General features: G+C 36.8%; 1 protein-coding gene and 1 long non-coding RNA gene across 2 annotated transcripts; one reads left to right on the forward strand and one right to left on the reverse strand.

The window, feature by feature from the left end:
• Window positions 1-79: 79 nt before the first annotated feature.
• Nup43 (nucleoporin 43) lies at window positions 80-20060 on the forward strand. The gene is made up of 8 exons (XM_005321362.4): window positions 80-268; window positions 567-689; window positions 3096-3173; window positions 4233-4413; window positions 5932-6067; window positions 7653-7804; window positions 12694-12816; window positions 17173-20060. The coding sequence occupies exons 1-8, from the start codon at window positions 149-151 to the stop codon at window positions 17400-17402; spliced, it is 1143 nt and encodes a 380-aa protein (XP_005321419.1). The 5' UTR covers window positions 80-148; the 3' UTR covers window positions 17403-20060.
• On the reverse strand, window positions 3733-10412 carry LOC120889159 (uncharacterized). Its single transcript, XR_005733030.2, has 2 exons — window positions 9243-10412; window positions 3733-4398 (listed from the first exon to the last, which is right to left on the reverse strand). It is a non-coding gene; the product is annotated as an uncharacterized LOC120889159 (long non-coding RNA).
• Window positions 20061-21474: the final 1414 nt, after the last annotated feature.

Raw genomic sequence — 21474 nt, forward strand, 5'->3', positions numbered from 1 at the left:
GCTACGCTCACAGAAGGTTCCGGTAAAGATTGGCTCTCTGCAGCCACCGTCTCCCTCTGAGATCTCATCCAATCAGGCTCCGTGGAAGGGGCGGGGCTGGAAGGCGCGCGTTGTGCTTCTTGCACTGTTTGCCGTGGTCGCCTTCAGCATGGAGGAAATTTATGCCAAGTTTGTGTCTCAGAAAATCAGCAAAACCCGCTGGCGACCAGTGCCCCCGGGAAGCCTGCAGACCGCAGAGACCTTCGCTACCGGTTCTTGGGACAATGAGGTGCCGCTGTTCCCGGGAAGCGGAGCCCGTACCTTCTTTCTTTTCCTCTTGGGTGTCCTGGGCCGGCCGAGCGCGAACTCTCACCTTCTAGCTCCTCTCGCCCTTCTCTGTCCCCTGAACCCTCGTCGCGGTTCTGTTGCCTGTAGTTCACAGCCATTAATGGTTGAGCTTCGTATCTCCTTGTGTTTTTAAATTCTTACCTACCATACCATTCGTGTGAGGTTCTTCTGAATCAAGATTGGCTGAAAGTAATACGGATTTTACTTTCCTCTAGTTGACGTTTACGCTATCTTTGCAGGAAAATTATGTTTCATTGTGGTCTATTGGAGATTTTGGAAATTTGGACTCTGATGGAGGATTTGAAGGAGACCATCAATTATTGTGTGATATCAAACACCATGGTGATGTCATGGATTTACAGGTAAATCTGTATTGTACCCAAAAGATAACTTTAAAAACTGAAAATAATATATCTAGAGATGCATGGGATCTTAAAATTTTGTCTAGTCACACTCCTAGTAAATATGATTTGTCAGCACATTTAGCCACTTGGTGGCAGGATCAGAACTGGGAAAGAGATTGTAGATTTAATCCTAGTTTTTAAAAATTAATCTATGCACCAAGGAATGTTTTGGAGCTTTATATAAGTTAACATAATTTTCATTGCATTTCCACATATCAAGCATTGGTTTATGTTTTGTGTGTTTGTTGCAGTAAGGTGCTTGGGATTGAATCTAGGCTCTTGCACATGTTAGGCAAGTGCTCTACCAGTTAGCTATATCCCCATCCCTCAGGTATTGTTATTTCTGCTTTTTTTTCTTTGCCCTTTTTTTTTTTTTTTTTTTAGGTACCAGGGATGGAACCCAGGGGTGCTTTACCACTAAGCCACATCCCCCTTTTTTTAGTATTTTATTTAGAGACAGGGAGGGTCATGCCTAGTTGCCTAAGTCCTCACAAATTTACTGAGGCTGTCTCTCTCTGAGAAGTAGAGAGGGATGGAAGGCTATTACAGACATTACCAATAGTACAGAAGGAACCAAAAGCACAGGTTCCTGGACTGTTGGACAGTAGATATCGCCAAACAATACATAAGTAATATCCTCCTGCCTTAGTGTCCCAAGCAATTGGGATTGCAGGCCTGTGTCACCATGTCTAGCTTGTTATTTCTCTTTATCAATAAAAAAGCTGAGACTACAATCTTTGAAGCATATATTATGTGGCAAATAATGTGCAGGAACGTTCATATGGAATTGACTTGAATTATTATTATTTTTTTAATTTTTAATATTTATTTTTAATTTTTTAGCGGACACAACATCTTTGTTTGTATGTGGTGCTGAGGATCGAACCCAGGCCGCATGCATGCCAGGCGAGCGCACTACCGCTTGAGCCACGTCCCCAGCCCTGACTTTTGAATTATTAGTACTCCTGTGTTTTTTGTTTGTTTGTTGGTTGGTTGGTTGGTGTGGATATAGGGGATTGACCTCAGGGTCACTGAACCACTGAGCCACATCCCCAGTCCTATTTTTTATTTTATTTAGAGACAGGATCTCAGTGATTTGCTTAGTGATTCACTTTTGCTGAGACTGGCTTTGAACTCTGTATCCTCCTGTCTCAGCCTCCAGAGGTGCCACTGGGATTACAGGCGTGCACCACTGCACCTGGCAGTACTCCTGTTTTAAAGTGTTAGGAAGACTTAGAGAACTTAAATTCATTCTCTCTCTCTCTCTCTCTCTCTCTCTCTCTCTCTCTCTCTCTCTCTCTTTGTGTGTGTGTGTGTGTGTGTGTGTTTGCTGGGCATCAGAATCAAGGCCTCCTGCATGTCAGACAAGAGCTCTACCACTGAGCCACATCCCTAACCTGTGAACTTGAGTTCCCTAAAAAGTATCTCAAAACCCATAGTAATTGGAGTTTTTTTTTTTTGTTTTTTTTTTTTTAAGAGAGAGTGAGAGAGGGGAGAGAGAGAGAGAGAGAGAATTTTTAATATTTATTTTTCAGTTCTCGGCGGACACAACATCTTTGTTGGTATGTGGTGCTGAGGATCGAACCTGGGTCGCACGCATACCAGGCGAGCGCGCTACCGCTTGAGCCACACACATCCCCAGCCCCAGTAATTGGAGTTTGAAATTAAGTTTTCAAAGTTGGATGTGGTGGTAGATGTTTGAATCCCAGCTACTTGGAAGGCTGAAGCAGGAGGAGTGCTTGAGCCCAGAAGGTTGAGATCAGTCTGGCAATACAGAGACACTGTCTCAAAAAAAAGAAAAAAAGAGAGAGAGTTTTCAAATCCGGTTCTTCATTACTTCATTTCTTTTATTTACTCTATAGAAACAGTACTAACCTTAGGAATGATACTTTTCTAAAGTTGCATTGCTGTGGTCCAAAATTGCATATATTTTAGGTGAGTGAGCTTAGGAAAACATTATTACTTACTCTTTTTTTGTAGTGAGGATTGAACCCTGGGGTGCTTTATCACTGAGTGACATCCCTAGCTTTTTTGTTTTGTTTTGTTTAATTATTTTTTATTTTGAGGTAGTGTATCACTACATTGCTGAGACTGGCCTTGAACTCAAGATCCTTCTGCCTCGGCCTTTCCAGTCACTGGGATTACAGGCATGTGCTACTGCTTCTGGCTATTATTATTTATTCTTTGTGAAAATATTTTTACATATAAAGCAGTATTGACTGTTAGATTTATTAACATATTTCATTTGCTTAGAATTCATAGGCTCTTTGCTTATGGTAGAGTCTGTTACTAATTGAGTTGAATAATAGGCTTTCTCCCTACTACTGTTTCTGGATTTATAACAAGCTGGAACTTTTTGTTTAGTTTTTTGACCAGGAAAGAATTGTAGCTGCTTCATCAACAGGATGTGTAACAGTTTTTCTCCATCATCCAAATAACCAGGTAAAGAACTTTTATTTGAAAAAAAAGTTTGTATTTTAGTTATTTTTAAGAAGGCTTAAACAAGATTGAGTTTAATAATAACAGAAATAAAACATTGTTAAAACGTGAAGGGAGCTGGGTGTAGTGACATGTGTCTGTATCTAGCTCTAGCTACTCAGGAGACTGAGGTGGGAGGATCTATTGAGCCCAGGAGTTGGAGACCACCCTTGGCAATGAAGTAGTAAATGTAAAACCCAGTTAAGTATTTTTTGAATGGAGTCAAAACTGCTATATAAGTAAAAGTATTTTCACAAAGAATAAATAATAGCAGCCAGAAGCAGTAGTACGTGCCTGTTAAGTGTTTCTTTTTTTTTTTTTTTAATATTTTTTAGTTAGAGACGGACACAGTATCTTTGTATATTCATTTTTATGTGGTGCTGAGGATCAAACCTAGTGCCTCACATGTGTGAGGCAACCACTCTACCATTGAGCCATAACCCCAGCCTCAGTATTTCTTAATGAAGTCATTTTTTTAAAGTTGAAGAGATTTATTTAAGAATAAAATTCAGGGGCTCTTAAATAGAAGATCATTCCCAAAAGAATTTAATGAGTAAACAGGGCACAATGTTATATGCCTATAATCACAGCTACTCAGGAAACTTAGCAAGACCCTGTCTCAAAGTAAAAAACAAAAAGATCTCAGGATGTAACTTAGTGGGCAACTTAGTAAGACCCTGACTCAAAGTGCTTATCTACCCTATATAAGATCCTGAGTTAGTACTCAATACCAAGGGGAAAAAAGAAGAATTTAAATAGCTGCTTTTGAACATTGAACTGCTTGATATCTAAAAATGATTACTTTGCTTTAAGATGAATATGTCACATTATTGGACAACATTTTTTGTGAGTCTAATTCATTGTGTACGGAGCTTCTAGTAGTTTTTAGACATTACTAATCTAAAGTACAAATGAAAAAAAGAGTTATTCTTTTTCTAGAAAAGTCAAGATAGAATTTTAAAATACTCTTAAGGAAAAATGCTTGGTCTTTGATTAAAAAGTATCCTCATTTCTAATACTTAGACTCTGTCAGTCAACCAGCAGTGGACAGCAGCCCACTACCACACGGGGCCTGGCAGTCCTTCTTATAGCAGTGCCCCATGTACAGGCATTGTGTGTGACAACCCAGAAATTGTCACAGTTGGAGAGGATGGTCGAATAAATCTCTTCAGGGTTGATCACAAGGAAGCTGTAAGAACAATAGGTAAGAAAAATCATTATATTTATTTTTTCTATCATATAGTAATTGAACACTAAAAATGCAGAGTAAGTACAGGATGAAGTGTTTGAGGAGTATTAAAAACATACAGGCAGAATCCCTTGGTCAAAGGCAGCATATCCATGAGGACAGAGTGAGTGACTGACTACAGAGGAGAAAGAGATGGATTCTTTTGTTATTTTGGGGGACCAGCTAGAAGGGATTCTTTATTAGATAAAGAATCAGGAAGGAGATGACAACTTAATCTAGGTTGTAGATGATAAGTAATACTAAAAAATGATAATACCAGACATTGGCAACAGCATGGAGACAGGGTGAAGCTATACAGGAAATGACAAAAAAAAAGTTTGTCCTGACATTAGTATTTTATAGGAAAGATTGAAAGATGAAATCCAAAAGGTAAATTGGGACCAGTTTGCAAAGAATCTTGAATGCAGAACCATTTTGGTGGTGAAAAATTAAGGTGCCATTGTAAGTTTTTGTGCAGTGGAGCGATATTCTCTGTGTCATGCTTTAGAATGATTAGTCTAGTGTAGCATTTCTAAACTATGCTTCACACAGACTTGTCTGCTGAGATTTCTAATAGTCCATTGCCCTAGATCTTTTGGACCAGAATCTCTAGGGGTTGAGCCAGGAATCAGTTTTCTGTGTTGTTTATTATGATTTTTAGTTTTGAGTTATATCATTTGCTGCTAGTTAAGGACTGTTGCCTGATGGCAGTGTGAAGGAGTGGCACAAAATAAGACTCAAAGAAAGTATACATTAAGTTATGTTCTATAAATTCTAAACCCTCCAGGACACTTAAGAAAAGGACCTTTATAACAATGAGGAAGGACTTTGTGGCGAAAGAGGAAGCTGATGAGGGTGAATAGATTTGAGATGTGTCAGCAGTATAATACAAGGTCAGAGTAGCTCTGTTGGATCAGTGGGTTTTGGACCCATAGAGCTTTGCATCAAGGACTAGTGGGAAATAAGATTGAATATAGAGGAGCTTGAACATTTATCTCAGAAATGCATGGTAACAATTTTTTTGAGGTGGGGGGTTGGTACCAGACTTTTTTATTTAAAGGAATGGTAAAATTAAAGAACATAAGTCGATATTTTGTTACAACTTAAAGAAAAAAGGTGAAGGTAACCCCAATGTGCATGCACTGCCTTGACAACTGGAGAAGTCACTTCCACGGCTATGGGGAAGTCAGCCTAAGGTTGAGCTTTCGTTATCACTATCTTCAGGGTAACAGTCTTGAGGGGAAATACAAAAAGGAGTACCTGAAAACTCAGCTCTCCATTTAGAAAACAATTCAGATGTCCCATGCGTGATATTTTTCTCTCTGAGGAGAATTTGCCTGAATGCGTACACTACTGTGCATTTTTCCATAGAAGTCAAATTGTGACTGATTGGAAACTTCATTTGTAATATTTTGATAAATAGATGCAATGCAATTTAAGATTTTCATGAAAAAAGGGATCTATTAAACACACTGCCATTTTATAAATTTGTAGACAATGCAGATAGCAGTACACTCCATGCTGTAACCTTCCTTCGAACTCCTGAGATACTTACAGTTAATTCAATTGGACAGTTAAAAATATGGGACTTCAGACAACAAGGAAATGAACCTTCTCAGATATTATCATTGTAAGTTTTGATTTGTTATTTCAGTAATGCAATGCAAAATCAATTTGTCCAATTGGTTATGACAGCTGTCTTTAAAAACCCTTTTTTTCCTTCAGTACTAGGATTGAACCCAGGGGAGCACTACCACTAAGCTACATCCTCTTCGCTTTCTATTTATTTATTTTTAATTGGTGCTTTATAGATATACATAGAGGTGAAATTCATTGTGGTTTATTTATATATTCACATTGTATAGTTTTGTCCTGTTCACTCCATGTTTCCTCCCCTTTTCTGTTCCTTTCCTTCTAACCCATTGATCTTTCCTGAATCCTTATATCTGAGCCATTACCCCTTTTTCCCCCTTACTTTGATCTAGCTTCCACATATGGGAGAAAATATTCAACCCTTTATTTTCTGAGTCTGCCTTAATTCACTTAGTGTAGTGTTCTCCATTGCATTTGAGGTAGTGATTCCTAATTAAATTTGACAAAGAAAGAATTATGTGGTGGACTTGACACTCTCATGCTTTATTTAGTAAATATTTGCTGAATTGATTCAGAGTCTTCATCTTTTTGAAGTTTTTATTATTATTATTATTATTTTAAGAATTTTTTAATGTTTTTTTTTTTTTTAGTTTTCGGTGAACACAACATCTTTGTTTTTGTATGTGGTGCTGAGGATCGAACCCGGGCCGCACGCATGCCAGGCGAGCGCGCTACCACTTGAGCCACATCCCCAGCCCTGAAGTTTTTATTATTTAATGGAGAACTTATTTCTGTTTATCAAATGATTTTATCAATAAAGGATAAAATACACTCTAGATGTTATAGGTGGAAAATATAATCCAAAACATTTTTCTGAGCAGAAATTCCCATTTCTAGGTGTGTAACATTCACTTCTCTCTTAAAGAAAATGGAGTCTGTCAGACTGAATAAAAGTTATTTAAAATAAGCATTAAATAAAATAGGAATAAGGAATATTTGAGTATAGTTGATATTTTCTTAAAACCCTAAAAATGGAAATGGGTTTTGTCCATTTTACCATCAGATTATCTTGTTTCTCCATTTCCACATTGAAGAGAGAATGAATACTTTTGGCCTATAATTGTAAATTGAAATGTAAAATTACATATTTTAAAATTACATATAAATGTAAAAATGAGCTTTTTTTAACATTTATAAATACATTTAATCTCTTTACTTTTTTGGCATTATTATTTTTTGGTTTTGTGGTACTGGGGGTTGAACTTAGGGTCTATGTATGCTAGGCAAGTACTCTCTCACTAGCTGTATCCCCAGTCTTAGCAGTGGGATTGAACCCAGGGGTGTTTTACCACTGAGCCACATGCCCTGCCATTTTTACCTTTTAATTTTGAGTCAGGATCTCACTAAATTGCTGAGGCTGGCATCAAACTTGTGATTCCCTACATCAAGATTCCCTACGTCAGCCTCCCAAGTCTCTGGCAAGTAGGCACCACCATACCCAGCTTGGCATCATTAAGCCACTTAACTAGCATAGTATTGTAGTTATTAGAATAAAATGTTTGTTGGGTTACACAGAATTGTACTTTACCTTGTATTTGATATATTTGTATTTCCCACAAAAGGACTGGTGATCGAGTGCCACTTCACTGTGTTGACAGACATCCCAACCAGCAGCATGTTGTAGCTACTGGTGGCCAGGATGGAATGCTGAGTATTTGGGATGTTAGACAAGGTACTATGCCTGTATCTTTGCTGAAGGCTCATGAGGCTGAAAGTAAGTATTATGGAGATATCGAAAGTATTTATTATATGAGTTATATGACATAAGCACCTTGGCATAATGGTACACATAGATCATTTTATGTCATAGGTTTTAATGTCTGAATTGTAAAACTTTAATACCCTTATATTTTGACATGTAAGCTATGTGAATGTTAGTGGGTGGGGATTACTGGGGATTGGACCTGAGGCCTTATACATAGTGGTATTATACATAGTGGTAGGTAAGGACTCTACCACTGAGCCTCATCCCCAGCCCGAGGCATATTTAAGCTCCAAAACCATAGGAAATATCTTTAGGTATTTATCTATGCATTTCTTTCTTTCTTTTTTTTAAAATATTTGTTTAGTTGTAGATGACCACACAGTATCTTTATTTATTTTTATGTGGTGCTGTGGATTGAACCCAGTGCCTCACACATGCGAGGCAAGCACTTTCCCACTGAGCTACAGCCCCAGCCCTATGCATTTCTTTTTCTCTCTTTTCTTAAAATTATTTTTTAGTTGTAGATGGACATAATATCTTTATTTTATCCATTTATGTTTTTTATATGGTACTGAGATTCCAATGCAGTGCCTCAGGCATGCAAGGCCAGTGCCCAACTGCTGAGCCACAATCCCAGCATATGCATTTATTTTCTTAGGATAATTTTTTTTTTTAACATTTATTTTTCAGTTACAGGTAGACACAGTATCTTTTTTATTTTTATGTGGTGCTGAGGATCAAACCCAGTGCCTCACACTTGCTAGGTGAGCACTCTACCTCTGAGCCACAACCCTTACCCTGCTTAGGATAATTTTTTAAAGGTAGAATTGATTGGCTAAAACTTTTGCATAATTTTAAAGCTATAATGCATGTTGTCAAACCTACATAAAAATAGGTTATATTGTCATTAAGTGTGTAAGAATGCCTTTTTTCCTAATCAAATAGAGACTGTTGTTTTTCATATGTACTAATCTTTTGTGCTTCTCAATTTATCATTGCATCTTTTTTTAAAAATAAGAACAATACATAGCTGTTGTCATAATAAAATAGATTATATTTAAAAATTCTGGTTCAAAAAGTTTCTATTAGATTCTGCTTGAATAAAAATACGAGAAAGTTAATATTGCAACTTCACTGTTAAAATAAGTTTCACATTATTGCCAGGAGCATTGCTGTACATCTGTAATCCCAGGGACTCAGGAAGCTAAGGCAGGAAGATTTGCAAGTTTGAGGCCAGCCTCAGCAATTTAGCAAGACCCTAAGCAACTTAGTGAGACCCTGTCTCAAAAATTATCAAGTTCTCAGGATGTAGTGTAGTGGTAAATCACCCCTAGATTCAATTCCCAGTACAAAAAAAAAAAAAAAAAAAAAAAGTAGTCACATTATTACCTTGGAAAGAAATGACTTTATGTTCAAGAATCAAATAGCCAGGTGTTGTGGCACATACCTGTAATCCCAGCAGCTTGGGAGGCTAGGGCAGGAGGATCGAAAGTTCAGAGCCAGCTTAGCAACTTAGCGAGTCCCTAAGCAATTCAGCAAGACCCTGTCTCTAAATAATACACAAAAAAATGGCTGCAGATGTGGCTTCCTGATAAAGTCCCTATGTGTTCAATCCCTGATATCCCCCTCCCCCTCATAAAAAAAAGAAAAGAAAAACATCCAGCAAATAAAAGGATAGGAAGTTGTTTGCCTCTCCCAGGTTATATAACTCTGCCTAAGAACACAAAAGGATAAAAGAGGAATAAGATATGCCCTCAGACATTCTGATTTGGGCTAACCTGGTGGAAGACTCACAAGCTTTCAGATTGATCTCCCTTTTTAAAAAAAAAAAAAAATTATTTATCTATTTTTTTGGTACCAAGAATTGAGTCCAGGGACACTTAAGCATTGAGATACCTCCCCAGCCCTATTTATTTTTATTTTGAGGTAGGGTCTCCCTAGTTGTTTAGGGCCTCACTAAGTTGCTGAACCTGGTTTTGAACTTGTGATCTTCCTGCCTCAGTCTCCCAGGTCAGTGGGGTTATAGGGTTGCACCACCAAGCCTGGCTTTTTTTTTTTTTTTTTCTTTTGTGGTGCTGGACATCAAACCTTGGGCCTGGCCTCACACATGCTAGGCAAGAGCACTCCAGCACTGAGGTATATCCCCTGACCCTTTTTTCTCTACTTTCCAGCCCTCTTTAATTGGCAGCCTAGTTAAGCAATGTACACACAACTGCAGTGGCTTTTAATGTTTTGCTTTGAATTTATCCTACCTCCTAACTAGTAATGAAATGAAATGTATTATAGGGTTTTTTTTTTCTAATTTGAAAATAAATGCATAAAAAATGTAGATTTAGGGGGCTGGGGATGTGGCTCAAGCGGTAGCGCGCTCGCCTGGTATACGTGCGACCCGGGTTCGATCCTCAGCACCACATACCAACGAAGATGTTCTCTCTCTCTCCTCTCTCACTCTCTCTTTGGAAAAAAAATGTAGATTTGGGCAATCTGCTCATGACTCTACACAGGGTATTGTGTGTCATATTTATTTATTTACTTTCCCACTTTGTTTTAATGAAAGAGTTCTCACTTTATGGGAACACCTCTAGAAAACATTCTTCTCTCCCTCCCTCTCTCTCTACCCCCCTCCCCCCTCTCCCCCTGCCCCCTCCCTTTCTCTCTCTCTCCTCCTCCCTCCCTCCTTTTTGTGACAGTATATAACTGTCAGAATGAAGGTTAGTTGCCACCTCACAAATCTGTGTCATTCTTTTCATGTCATAATTCAAATACTTCCTATACTGATTCTTCAAAGTGACCTATCTCAGATTCAGAACCATTGTTCACAGTTTTGCCTGCATGCTATATGTAGCTTTCTGGGGAATCATGGCTATTCATTGTCTCCCAGGTGTCTGTGTACACAAAGTTCCCTTAAAGTTTAGAGCTGGGGTGAAGGGTGGGGTGGCAATCCCAATATGGCTTCTTGAAATTCCTCCATCTGAAACTGGATCCAACTTTTGGAACATTTCCAAGTTTTGGTGTGCTAGGAGCTAGTTGCTATTTCTGTGATGTAGACCAGAAGTATCCCGAATCTTGACTTAAGCCAATATTGAATTCTGCCTCTTAGAAATTGATTTGCATTTATCTTTCTTTTATGGTCTTCTCTCAGTCGTTCCAGTAATGTAACCATCTATTAAGGACAGGAAAAAAAATAAGAGAATTTACCAGTTTTTTTTTTTTTAATTAGTATTTTCAGTATTTTCCATAGTCATTCTTTTTTTATTTTATTTTATTTTTTGTGGTGCTGGGGATTGAACCTAGGGCCTTGTGTATGCAAGATAAGCACTCTACCAACTAAGCTATATCCCTAGACCTCCGTGGACATTCTTAATGTATTTCCTATGTTCGTACTTTTGTTGTTGTTGTTTGTTTTGTTTTTTTGGAAACAGGGATTGAACCCAGGGGCACCCTAACCACTGAGTGACATCCCTGCACAACCCGCCCCCCCCCCCCTTTTTTTCTTTTGAGACAGGATTTCACTAAGTTCTTAGGGCCTCACTAAATTGCTAAGTCAGCTTTTGAACTTGTAATCCTCCTGCCTTAAGACTCTGGAGCCACTGGGATTATAGGCCATCACACCTGGCTGCATTTCATATTATTGTTATGTGCCATCACACCTGGCTGCATTTCATATTATTATTTTTTTAATATTTAATTTTTAGTTGTAGTTGGACACAATACCTTTATTTTATTTATTTATTTTCATATGGTGCTGAGGATTGAACCCAGGGTCTCACATGTGCTAGCCAAGCACTGTACCACTGAGCCACAACCCCAGCCCTGCATTTCATATTATTATACTTACTTAATATGACTCATAATCATTTAAAGTACCATCTTTTGAAAGGAAATCTTTTTTTTTTTTTTTTTTTTTTTAGTTTAGATAGTCACAATTCTATTTATTTTTATGTGGTGCTGAGGATTGAATGCAGTGCCTCATACATTTGAGGCAAGTTCTCTCTCTACCAACTAGGCTACAAACCCAACTTGATAATCTGTTTTGAGATTGAATTTATTGGGATTGAATCCAGGGCCTTGGGCATGGTAGACTAGCATTCTAACTCAGGTCCACACTCTTCTTTGCCCCTACCCCCACCATTGTTCTTCTTCTTCTCTTTTTTTTTTTTTTTTTTTTGAGAGAGAGAATTTTTTTTTTTTTTTTTTTTTTTTTTTAGAATTTTAACATTTATTTATTTTTTCTTAGTTCTCGGCGGACACAACATCTTTGTTGGTATATGGTGCTGCTGAGGATCGAACCCGGGCCGCACGCATGCTAAGCGAGCGAGCTACCGCTTGAGCCACCTCCCCAGCCCCGAGAGAGAGAATTTTAATATTTATTTTTTAGTTTTCGGCAGACACAACATCTTTCTTTGTATATGGTGCTGAGGATCGAACCCAGGCCGCACGCATGCCAGGCAAGTGCGATATCGCTTGAGCCACATCCGCAGCCCCTCTTCTTCTTTTTTTTTTTTTTTTTTTTAATAAACCTTTATTTATTTTATGTGGTGTTGAGGATCGAATTCAGTGCCTTATGCATGCAAAGCAAGCACTCTACCGAGTTATATTCCCAGCCCATCACTGTTATTCTTTTTCATAAAAAAGTATAATAGGTTAAATGATTTAGTGAGGAATTTTATTCATTTTCTGGCCCAGTCCACAAGGTTATTTACTTGACTTTATTTTCCTTGGTACATATTTCAACCTTAGGGAGTTATATTCTCTTGAATTTTGAAGACTTTGATTTGAGGCTACATACTTGAGGTTTGTAGGTATGTAATAGAGCTTGATAGAAGTCGGAGATAGGGTTTTAATGTTTTGTTCAGGCAATCTACAGAGGAATAAACTTCTTGGTTTTTATCTTTTAGTGTGGGAAGTTCATTTTCACCCATCCAATCCAGATCATCTATTTACTTGTTCTGAAGATGGATCCTTATGGCACTGGGATGCCTCCACAGATGTGCCTGAAAAGTCCTCACTCTTTCACCAAGGTAAAAACGCCTTTTTTTTTTTTTCTTATATGAAAATTTCCTTTATGATTTTTTTTTTGTGGTGAATTTTAAGGATATATTTGGCAATGTTGTTTCTAAGCTTTTTTACTGCTAAGGTAAAATATTACTTTTAGTTGTAAATGAACACAATACCTTTATTTATTTATTTTTATGTGGTGCTAAGGATCTAACCCAGTGCCTCACATGTGCTTAGTAAGCATTCAACCATTAAGCTACAACCCCAGCTTCAGGCAAAAACATGTTAATGAAAATTCTTGTGTTATTGTATGCCTTTAAATACTAAATTGAACATTCTCATATATATTTTTTTAATATCTTTATTTTTATGTGGTACTGAGGATTAAACCCAGGGCCTTACCTGTGCTAGGCAAGCACTCTACCACTGAGCCACAACTCCAACCTGATGTTCTCATATTTTTAACATTAATGAATGACAAAATATGCCGGGGTTTCTGTTCTCATGACTAAAAGGCTCAGGGGTTACTGCAGTTGAACTAGGCTGCGCAAAATAACCACACAAGAGACACAAATACCTTTTTCTTTGGGGTCGCTGTGACGGCTCCTCTGACTTTAAGGGTTCGCAAAAGGGAGAGAGTGCATGCGCTGACCCCTTTTATTGAGGAAAGCTATTCAAATGAGGCAAGGGGTCAGGTTTCAGAGGGCTGAGTCTTATCTTCATGATGTCCACTGTCAGCAGGTTGACTGACATCTGGGTAGGCCACACCCAAGGGGACATACAATAAGAGAAGGGACATACACAAGGCACTTCCATGGAAGATTCTACCCTAAACAGTGCAAGGGGTTATATTACAAAGGAACAGGTGAGCATAGCTTCACTCATGGGGCTGTAGCAAGACACACCCATGCATGAGACACCAACCCTCGAACCCAAGAAGGATGGGGAAAGCTCTGCCACATTTCTGTGACTGAGTGCCTCAGCACCCGGCAAGGAGTGAGACTTAGTCACGTGCAATGTTGGTCTCTCACAAAAATGTTTTCATTTTCTTGTTTTAGGGTAAATTTGAATATCATAGGGCTGAAATCTGACTGTCAGCAACTTATTACCATACTCCTGATGACTAAAAATGCTTAGCTGGCTCACTTCACTGAATCTTCAACCAAGATTCTTTGTGAGTGACTGTAACTGGGCCCTCAGGTGTAGGATAGGCAGCTCTTTTATAATCATATTGGTAAGGAAAGGTACATGCAAGAAGAAAATAGATCTTTTATGTATTAAGAAATTTGTTTCTGGACTGAGGGATATAGCTCAGTTGGTAGACTGCTTGCCTCACATGACAAAGCCCTGGGTTCAATCCCCAGCACTACAAAAAAAAAAAAAAAGAAAGAAAAAAAAAAGAAATTGTTTCTTCTTAGCTCAAAAAGACCTGTCTCCTGATTAAAATCAGTAGTGAGTAAAGCTCAGCCAAGAACTATGCAATTGTATTCTAGGTTTTTTATTTATTTGTGTTGCCTTTTCCAAGCTTTGAGGATTTACCTATGGTTCCAAAGTTCATTTGTTCATTCATTCAGAAACCTTTACTGAATGCCTATCCTCTAAATGTGTTAGGGCCTACAATAGTGAGCAGGAAAAAAATGTTTCTATACATACAGAGCAAAATCTAGCTGACAGTTTTTAAGAAGTATAGCCTGGCAGGATGTGCATGCCTATAATTTCAGTGAGTCAGAAGGCTGAAGCAGGAGGATGACAAGCTCGAGGCCAGCCTCAGCAACTTAGCAAGACCCTATCTCAAAATGAAAAATAAAAAGCACTAAGGATATGGCTCAGTGATAAAGCACCCCTGGGTTCAATTCCCAGAACTGCAACCCCTCAAAAAAAAAAAATATATATATATATCAATAAGAGCCCAGTCAGAAAAATCCAAACTACCCAGAATATAGAAAGAGTTAGTTTCACATGTGTTAGAAGGACTGGAAAAACAAAAGGGAATTCAAGGAGTGTTGGTAGTGCAAATAGAAAAGGTGATAACCAGAAAGCAGAAATCATTAATACCTTTGGTGCTACATTATTGGAAATGCTGTTAAAGTTGATTCTGGATTAGCAGGAAAAAATGCCACCTCAACCCAGCCTGGAACTGCTGCCAGTGCTGCTGTTGCCAAAATCCTGGAGCAGGAAGGGAGCTGCTTCTCTCCTCCTACGCCTTCCAGTCACCCACATAGTGCCTCCCATGGTAGGGTCCATCTGGAAAGCAGATGGCAAGGGATCCTGGAAAATGGAGTTTGCAATACATAGTAGAGCACAGCAAAAGGGACTGAAAGCAAAAAAGAAAGTAGCTGGACCAAATGTACTGATAAAAGGATAAAGGAAGAGTGAGGGGAACGACTCTAGAGTAGTCGGAGATACCACCTGACAGAAATAACATTTGTGAGGCCAGCCTCAGCAATTTAGGAAGGCCCTAAGCAACTTAGAAAGTTGTCTGAAAAAATAAAAAGGGCTGAGGATGTGGCTTAGTGGTTAAGTTCTCTGGGATTCAATCCCCAGTACCAAAAATGCAGGCCCATTTAAAGTATTATATAAAATTCTCTTCAGGTTATATGAATGGGGTTTATATGAAACATAAATTAATTTCATGTTTAGGCTTGGGTTTTAACCTTAAAATAGCTCATTACATTCCAAAATTTTAAAAATATTCAAAATCCTAAATATTTTATAGCCAAGCATTGAAGATAAGGATATTTAACTTGTATATTAATTTGAACTGTATTCAAAAAAAAAAAAAAAGCAATGTAATATTTGGGAGCACAAAACAAGATAAACAATAAAATGATGGAAAAAAATTCTGAAACTTCACCAGAAAAATTCTGAATAAGGGGACTAGTGATGTAACTCACTGGTAGATCCTATATTTAACATACGCAAGCCCCTAGGTTCAGTTGCTCAGCACCTTCCCCACAAAAAATTCTGGACAGGTATGGAATGTATGTAACATGTATGCATGTCTGTAACTTCATTTATGGAGGAACTTAATAGTTTTATCTAAGCATATGTTAAGTACTTGTATTTTATTTCCCTTCTCTACTTCTACTGTGTTATATTTGAAATCTTACTTTTTTAGAAACCTTGGTTAGATTGGAAGTAAAATTATTTATTATATTTTGTTTTCTACTATTGCAAAGCATGATATTAGATACTGTGAAAAGGTAAAACAAACATAAAATATGCAACCTCCTCTTGAGAAAGTCTTGGATTTAGTTATGGAGAAGGGGCATGGAAAGTTAAATCATGGCAAAAGGAACTAACAAGATAGTAATGTTAAACACAGTGCTGAGGATTCTGGGATGGAAGAAAGAAACATGAATTTAGCGCTTCTTCAAAGATTTCTCAGAGAAGAAAGTTGAGCTGGACTTTAAAGGACCACAAGGTTTAATATTGTACATTTGATTTAAAATTAATAGGTTAATTTTAAATTAATTTTAAAATTATTATTATTAGTTGTGATGCTGGAGATCCAACCCAGAGCCTGGCATGTGCTCTTCAAGAGCTTTGCTTCTAAGATACATACCCAGCCCCTAAACCTACTAATATTTAAGGATTCAGGATTTTGTCTTACATTACCAACACTTAACATAGAGCCTGACACATAGTAGATACTCACCTATGTGTTGATGGAATGGTATATGAAATTTTCCCTTTTATGATCTGAAAGAAAGTTGAAAAGAATGAAAATTGCAAATAATAGCTGATATTCTGTCTTTGCCTCATTTAGTTCTATATTAAGTGCATAGCACTGTTAGGAATGTTTATAATCTAGTCATGTTCTAAAGTTTTCCTTTTAGTTTTCCTTCTAAAGTTTCCTTTATCTCAAAAGGGTAAGAATAAAAGATCTAAAACAAATTGATTATACTTAGAATCATAGAAACATTTAAAAATACATTAGGAAATATTTACTTAGAAATATACACAAAACAAACAGAAATTTTTTGTGAACATTTTATTTGTTATCCAAGAGCTTTTATTTGTTATTATTTATTTATATATATTTACATATTTATTCTACTTATCCTCAAGTTTTTGTTGCTTCCCATTAAAAAACAGAAAGAAAATAAACTATCTGCTTTACATGATGATTTAAAGTTAGGTATCCATATTTTCCCCTGGAAATTTGAGTATTTAATAATACTGAATAAGTCTTTGGTAAAAAATGACAACATGTGATCATGGAATTATCTGCCTGTCATTCTGAGAATTAATACAAGTTAATTCTCATTAACTTGTATTAATTCTCATTATCTTTCTGAAATATCAGTAGAGGTTTAGGTGTATACTAACATAAAATTAGTCTTGAAGTCTTGAATTTTTCCTCCTTTTTCTTTCAGGAGGAAGAACCGGTACTTTTTTGACTCATAGCATTAGTAACCAGGCTAACGTTCACCAATCTCTTATAAGTTCCTGGCTCAGCACTGATCCTGCGAAAGACCGTATTGAAATCACAAGCTTGCTTCCCAGCAGGACTCTGTCTGTGAACAGTTTGGATGTTTTAGGTCCTTGTCTTGTTTGTGGAACTGATGCAGAAGCAATATATGTTACCAGACAACTGTTTTCATGAAAATACTGGGATTATAATATTTCAAGTTAAATATATAGTTAGCCCTTTGAATTACAACTTCTGTGCAAAACTTTATTATTGAAAAATGTGATATTTACAGGGGTCGTATCAGTAAACTATTGTTAATATCAATGCCCAATTTGGGCATTTGTTACTTAGGTATTCCCACAACAGTTACAGAATCTGATAGATTGCTGATGGCATAAGATTTTGAACATGTGGAAGAACATCAGAGGGATCCTTGTACTGATAAATAACATTGCTTTCAAACAGAATATTATTGACAATTCCTGGAAGCAACTGTTCATTTTTAGTGATGTAGGATTTAACATTAAACCACCAATGAGTTCCTATAATTTTTATTCCTATAACATTTTCTTATTAATTTTCATAAGTTTTTTCAGGAAAAAGTGAGTAGAGCAAAACAACAAATTTATAGTTGTGTTCAAATATTTTTATTATTATTTTCTGTGGATCAGTGGATGTTGCTGGGGACTGAACCCAGGGATTGTGCATGCTGGGCACTCTACCATTGAGCTGTACCTGTAGCCCCATAAATTTTTTTAAAAAAATGAAAATATACATGTTATCTTTGTGGATGCGCATTTTCTGGCAGTAAGCACATTATCATCATTTTGAACTACTAAATATTCTAAAGTATAAATGTATAATAGTATATTTTACTTAATGGCATATTACATTCCATGTTCACACCTTTCACTGTTTATGATTATACTATATTTAATTTATATTTCTTGTTTGTATTCTTAGCCATTTTTATTTTTGGAGGCAATTTAGCATCTTATTAATTTTTAACCTTTTAACTTTTTATATATGAAGAATATTTTGCTTGTGGTCCTATGATACAGGCAGCTTTTAATTTAGCTTTGGCTTTATTCATGGGGCTTTTTATAGAATTAGGCATTTTGTATATGGTCAATTCAATTGATTTCTTTACACTTTATGCCCTTTGCATCATGCTATCTAAGGATATCCTAAGTTTATATAAATGTTTACCTATATTTCCCTCTATTTTGAGGTTTCATGTTTTATGTGTAATTATCACATTTTGAATTTATTTAGTGACGCCTGTAATCCCAGCTACCAGAAACTGAGGTAGTAGGGTACCAAGTTTGAGGCCAGCCTGTGTAACTTAGCAAGACTGTCTCAAAATAAAAAATAAACTGGGGATGTAGCTCAGTGGAAAAGCACCCATGTTGAATGTACCACACTCACATACATCTGAAAAAGAATTGGTTGGAGGGCAGTCTTAAGGATTGAACCTAGGGCTTTATGCACACTAAGGACAGTAAATTCCCCATCTAGCTCCCTGAAAATTTTTTTTATACATTTTAAGCATAAAAATAAAATCATTTAATGAGCCCAGGTTTATCAGGAAACACACCCAATTTTCATTTCTGATGTCATTCACTCCCCACCACCCCACCTCTGCTCTGGATCATTTTATTTTAATTTTTTTTGGGGGGAAGTACCAAGGATTGAACTCAGGGGCACTGGACCACTGAACCATGTCTCCAGCCCTATTTTGTGCCTTGCTGTTGCTGAGGCTGGCTTTGAACTTGGATCTTCCTGTCTTAGCCCTCCAGTGCATGCTGGGATTACAGGCATGTACTGCTGCATCCAGCTTGACCATTTTAAAGCAAATTCCTGATAATGTGTTATTGATCATTTACTGTATGTGTCCTAAGAACAAAAACCCTCTTTTTTTTTTTAAAGCACAATACCATTATCATTCCTCTAATAAATTATTCTTTAATACTGTTAAATATTTAAGCAGTGTTTTAAATTTCCCAGATTGTCTTATGAACATTTTTATAGTTGATTTATCAACAGATAAAGGCTAGACTATTACATGTCTCAAATTACTTTAAATTCAAACCCCTTATTTTTTATTTTTCTTTGTTACTTTTTGTATGTATCTACCTCAGCCTCCTAAGTAACTGCGATTATGGATGCATACCACCATGCCCGCCAAGTTCTGCCAATTAGTAAGAAACATAAGCTTTATTTAGTATAATGTGGTAATTTACCAATTTATTTATGGAATTAATCACATTTTCTTTTGAAGGCTACAGGATATCAGATGAAAGGTACCTTGGAGGCCATTTCCAATCTAAATGTGCTCATCCCTCTGCAGCAAGTGCAACAAATTATTGTCCAGTTTATATTTAAAAACATATCCCAAGATGAGCATAGTAGCTTATGCTTGTAATTCCCAGCCATTGGGAAGTTGTGGCAGAAAAATTGCAAGTTGGAGACCAGCCTCAGCAATTTAAGAGACTGTCTGAAAATAAAAAATTTTTTTAAAAGCTGGGGATTAGCTTAGTGGTAAAATCCCTACAGTGCACGCTGGGATTACAGGCATCTTTTTTTGCCCAGTACAAAAAAAAGTTTCCCATTTCACTGTGCAGCTTCTCATTTGGACAGCTCTAATTGATGCAGCATTGTGACAGAGTTTCAGTTTATGGGTAAGATCCAAAACAATCCTGTAAAATGGTAGAATGGTTGTGGGTTAATGATATTGTGATTCTGTTATGAAACAAGCCAACTGCCAATTTTGTTATATTTGAATTTTCATTATGTTGGGATGCCTCAATGTGGATTTTCACTAAATAAAATGAGTTTTTATATTCTGAACTGAAATTTGCTTCCTTTAATCTTATCTCAAGAGCCATAAAAAATCACTTAATGTTCAGATATTCAAAACTATGTATTGTAGCTTCTTCAGGAGGAACCTTTCTAATTTATCCTTTTAGTGGTTCCTTGTGGGCAGGGTTCCCTTCCCAATTTTTCTTGGATTCAATCTACTTTAGGACTCCTTTAGGATATATTTTAGGTGTCATATTTCCTCCAGAAAGCCTTCACTGACTTCTGACAATTTGAGCTAAATTGTTCTCTGCTTCAAAAACCCATTGTGCATAATTTAAGCAGACTGTCTCCCCCTACTGGGCCACAACAAGAACAGGGGATATGTCTTCTGTTGCATTAGCATATTTAACAGTATGATCCATAGTAAGCAGTGAATCACTATACTTAAACAGAACTCACAATCTTGTTTTCCTTTTAAGAAATAACTTGTTTGCCTAACTCCCTGTTTTAAGTGTGACTTCAAAAAACAAACACTTTTCTATGAGGTGTCTGCCTTGCTGAGAGTATGACAGAAACCTTGCCATCCTTGTTCTGGGTACAGTATTCTTTTGGAACGCTGTATCAGCTTATTTTAATTTTTGAAAATTAGATTGCTGAGTAGTTGAACATAAATCCCTAAATTTTCACATATGAACTTCTAAGCACATTTTCCATATTTTTGGGTTAATGCAGATGGTTTCTGATCCTTATTATATACCTATTATTGTTCTAAGACAAATTTCATTTCAGCATAAGAAAGAACAATCTCCTTTGCCTCTTCTAAAGAAGCTACTTTCAGAGTTGCCCAACATGCCATCTACACTTTCATCCTGTTAGGAGATACATGCTAAATCAACCAAATTTCTTGGGCCCTTTGCATGATTCAATTATCAGTGACACATAAACCTTTGGTATTTGGTTACAAGTATTAAAATATTTATGGACAAACCTAATTTATTGACATGTCTTTCCATTTATCTTTTTCATAAGGCTATTTTGAGACAATAACTGCAATATCAGCCTATCAAAAGTTGGGAATAACTGAAAAATTCCTTGACCTTTGTGAATATATGGTGGAAACATCCTTTCAATAATCCATTCCAGAATCTTAGATAATAAACATACCAAGTTCAGTATGTTATGGCGAGCCTTCATTTAAGCCTATGGTATGAATATGGAGCCCATGCTAACAGAAGGTCTAAAGCAGTAATAGTGCTCATGTTTTACAGATATGAAACCTGAGGAGAACCAAAATATGGTATGCAATTCCTTGATCTCTTTTTAGTTGGTATCCTGAACCATTATTAATGTGAATTGGCAATGTTGAACAACTGAAAGCTGGTTTCTAAAAGTCATCAGCATTGGAACAATTTCTAGTAACATTTGCTACATTAAAGGTTAAAAAAAAAAAAAAGGGCAGGTG

The sequence above is a fragment of the Ictidomys tridecemlineatus genome, chromosome 8 (assembly GCF_052094955.1).
Source record: "Ictidomys tridecemlineatus isolate mIctTri1 chromosome 8, mIctTri1.hap1, whole genome shotgun sequence".
Taxonomy (NCBI): domain Eukaryota; kingdom Metazoa; phylum Chordata; class Mammalia; order Rodentia; family Sciuridae; genus Ictidomys; species Ictidomys tridecemlineatus.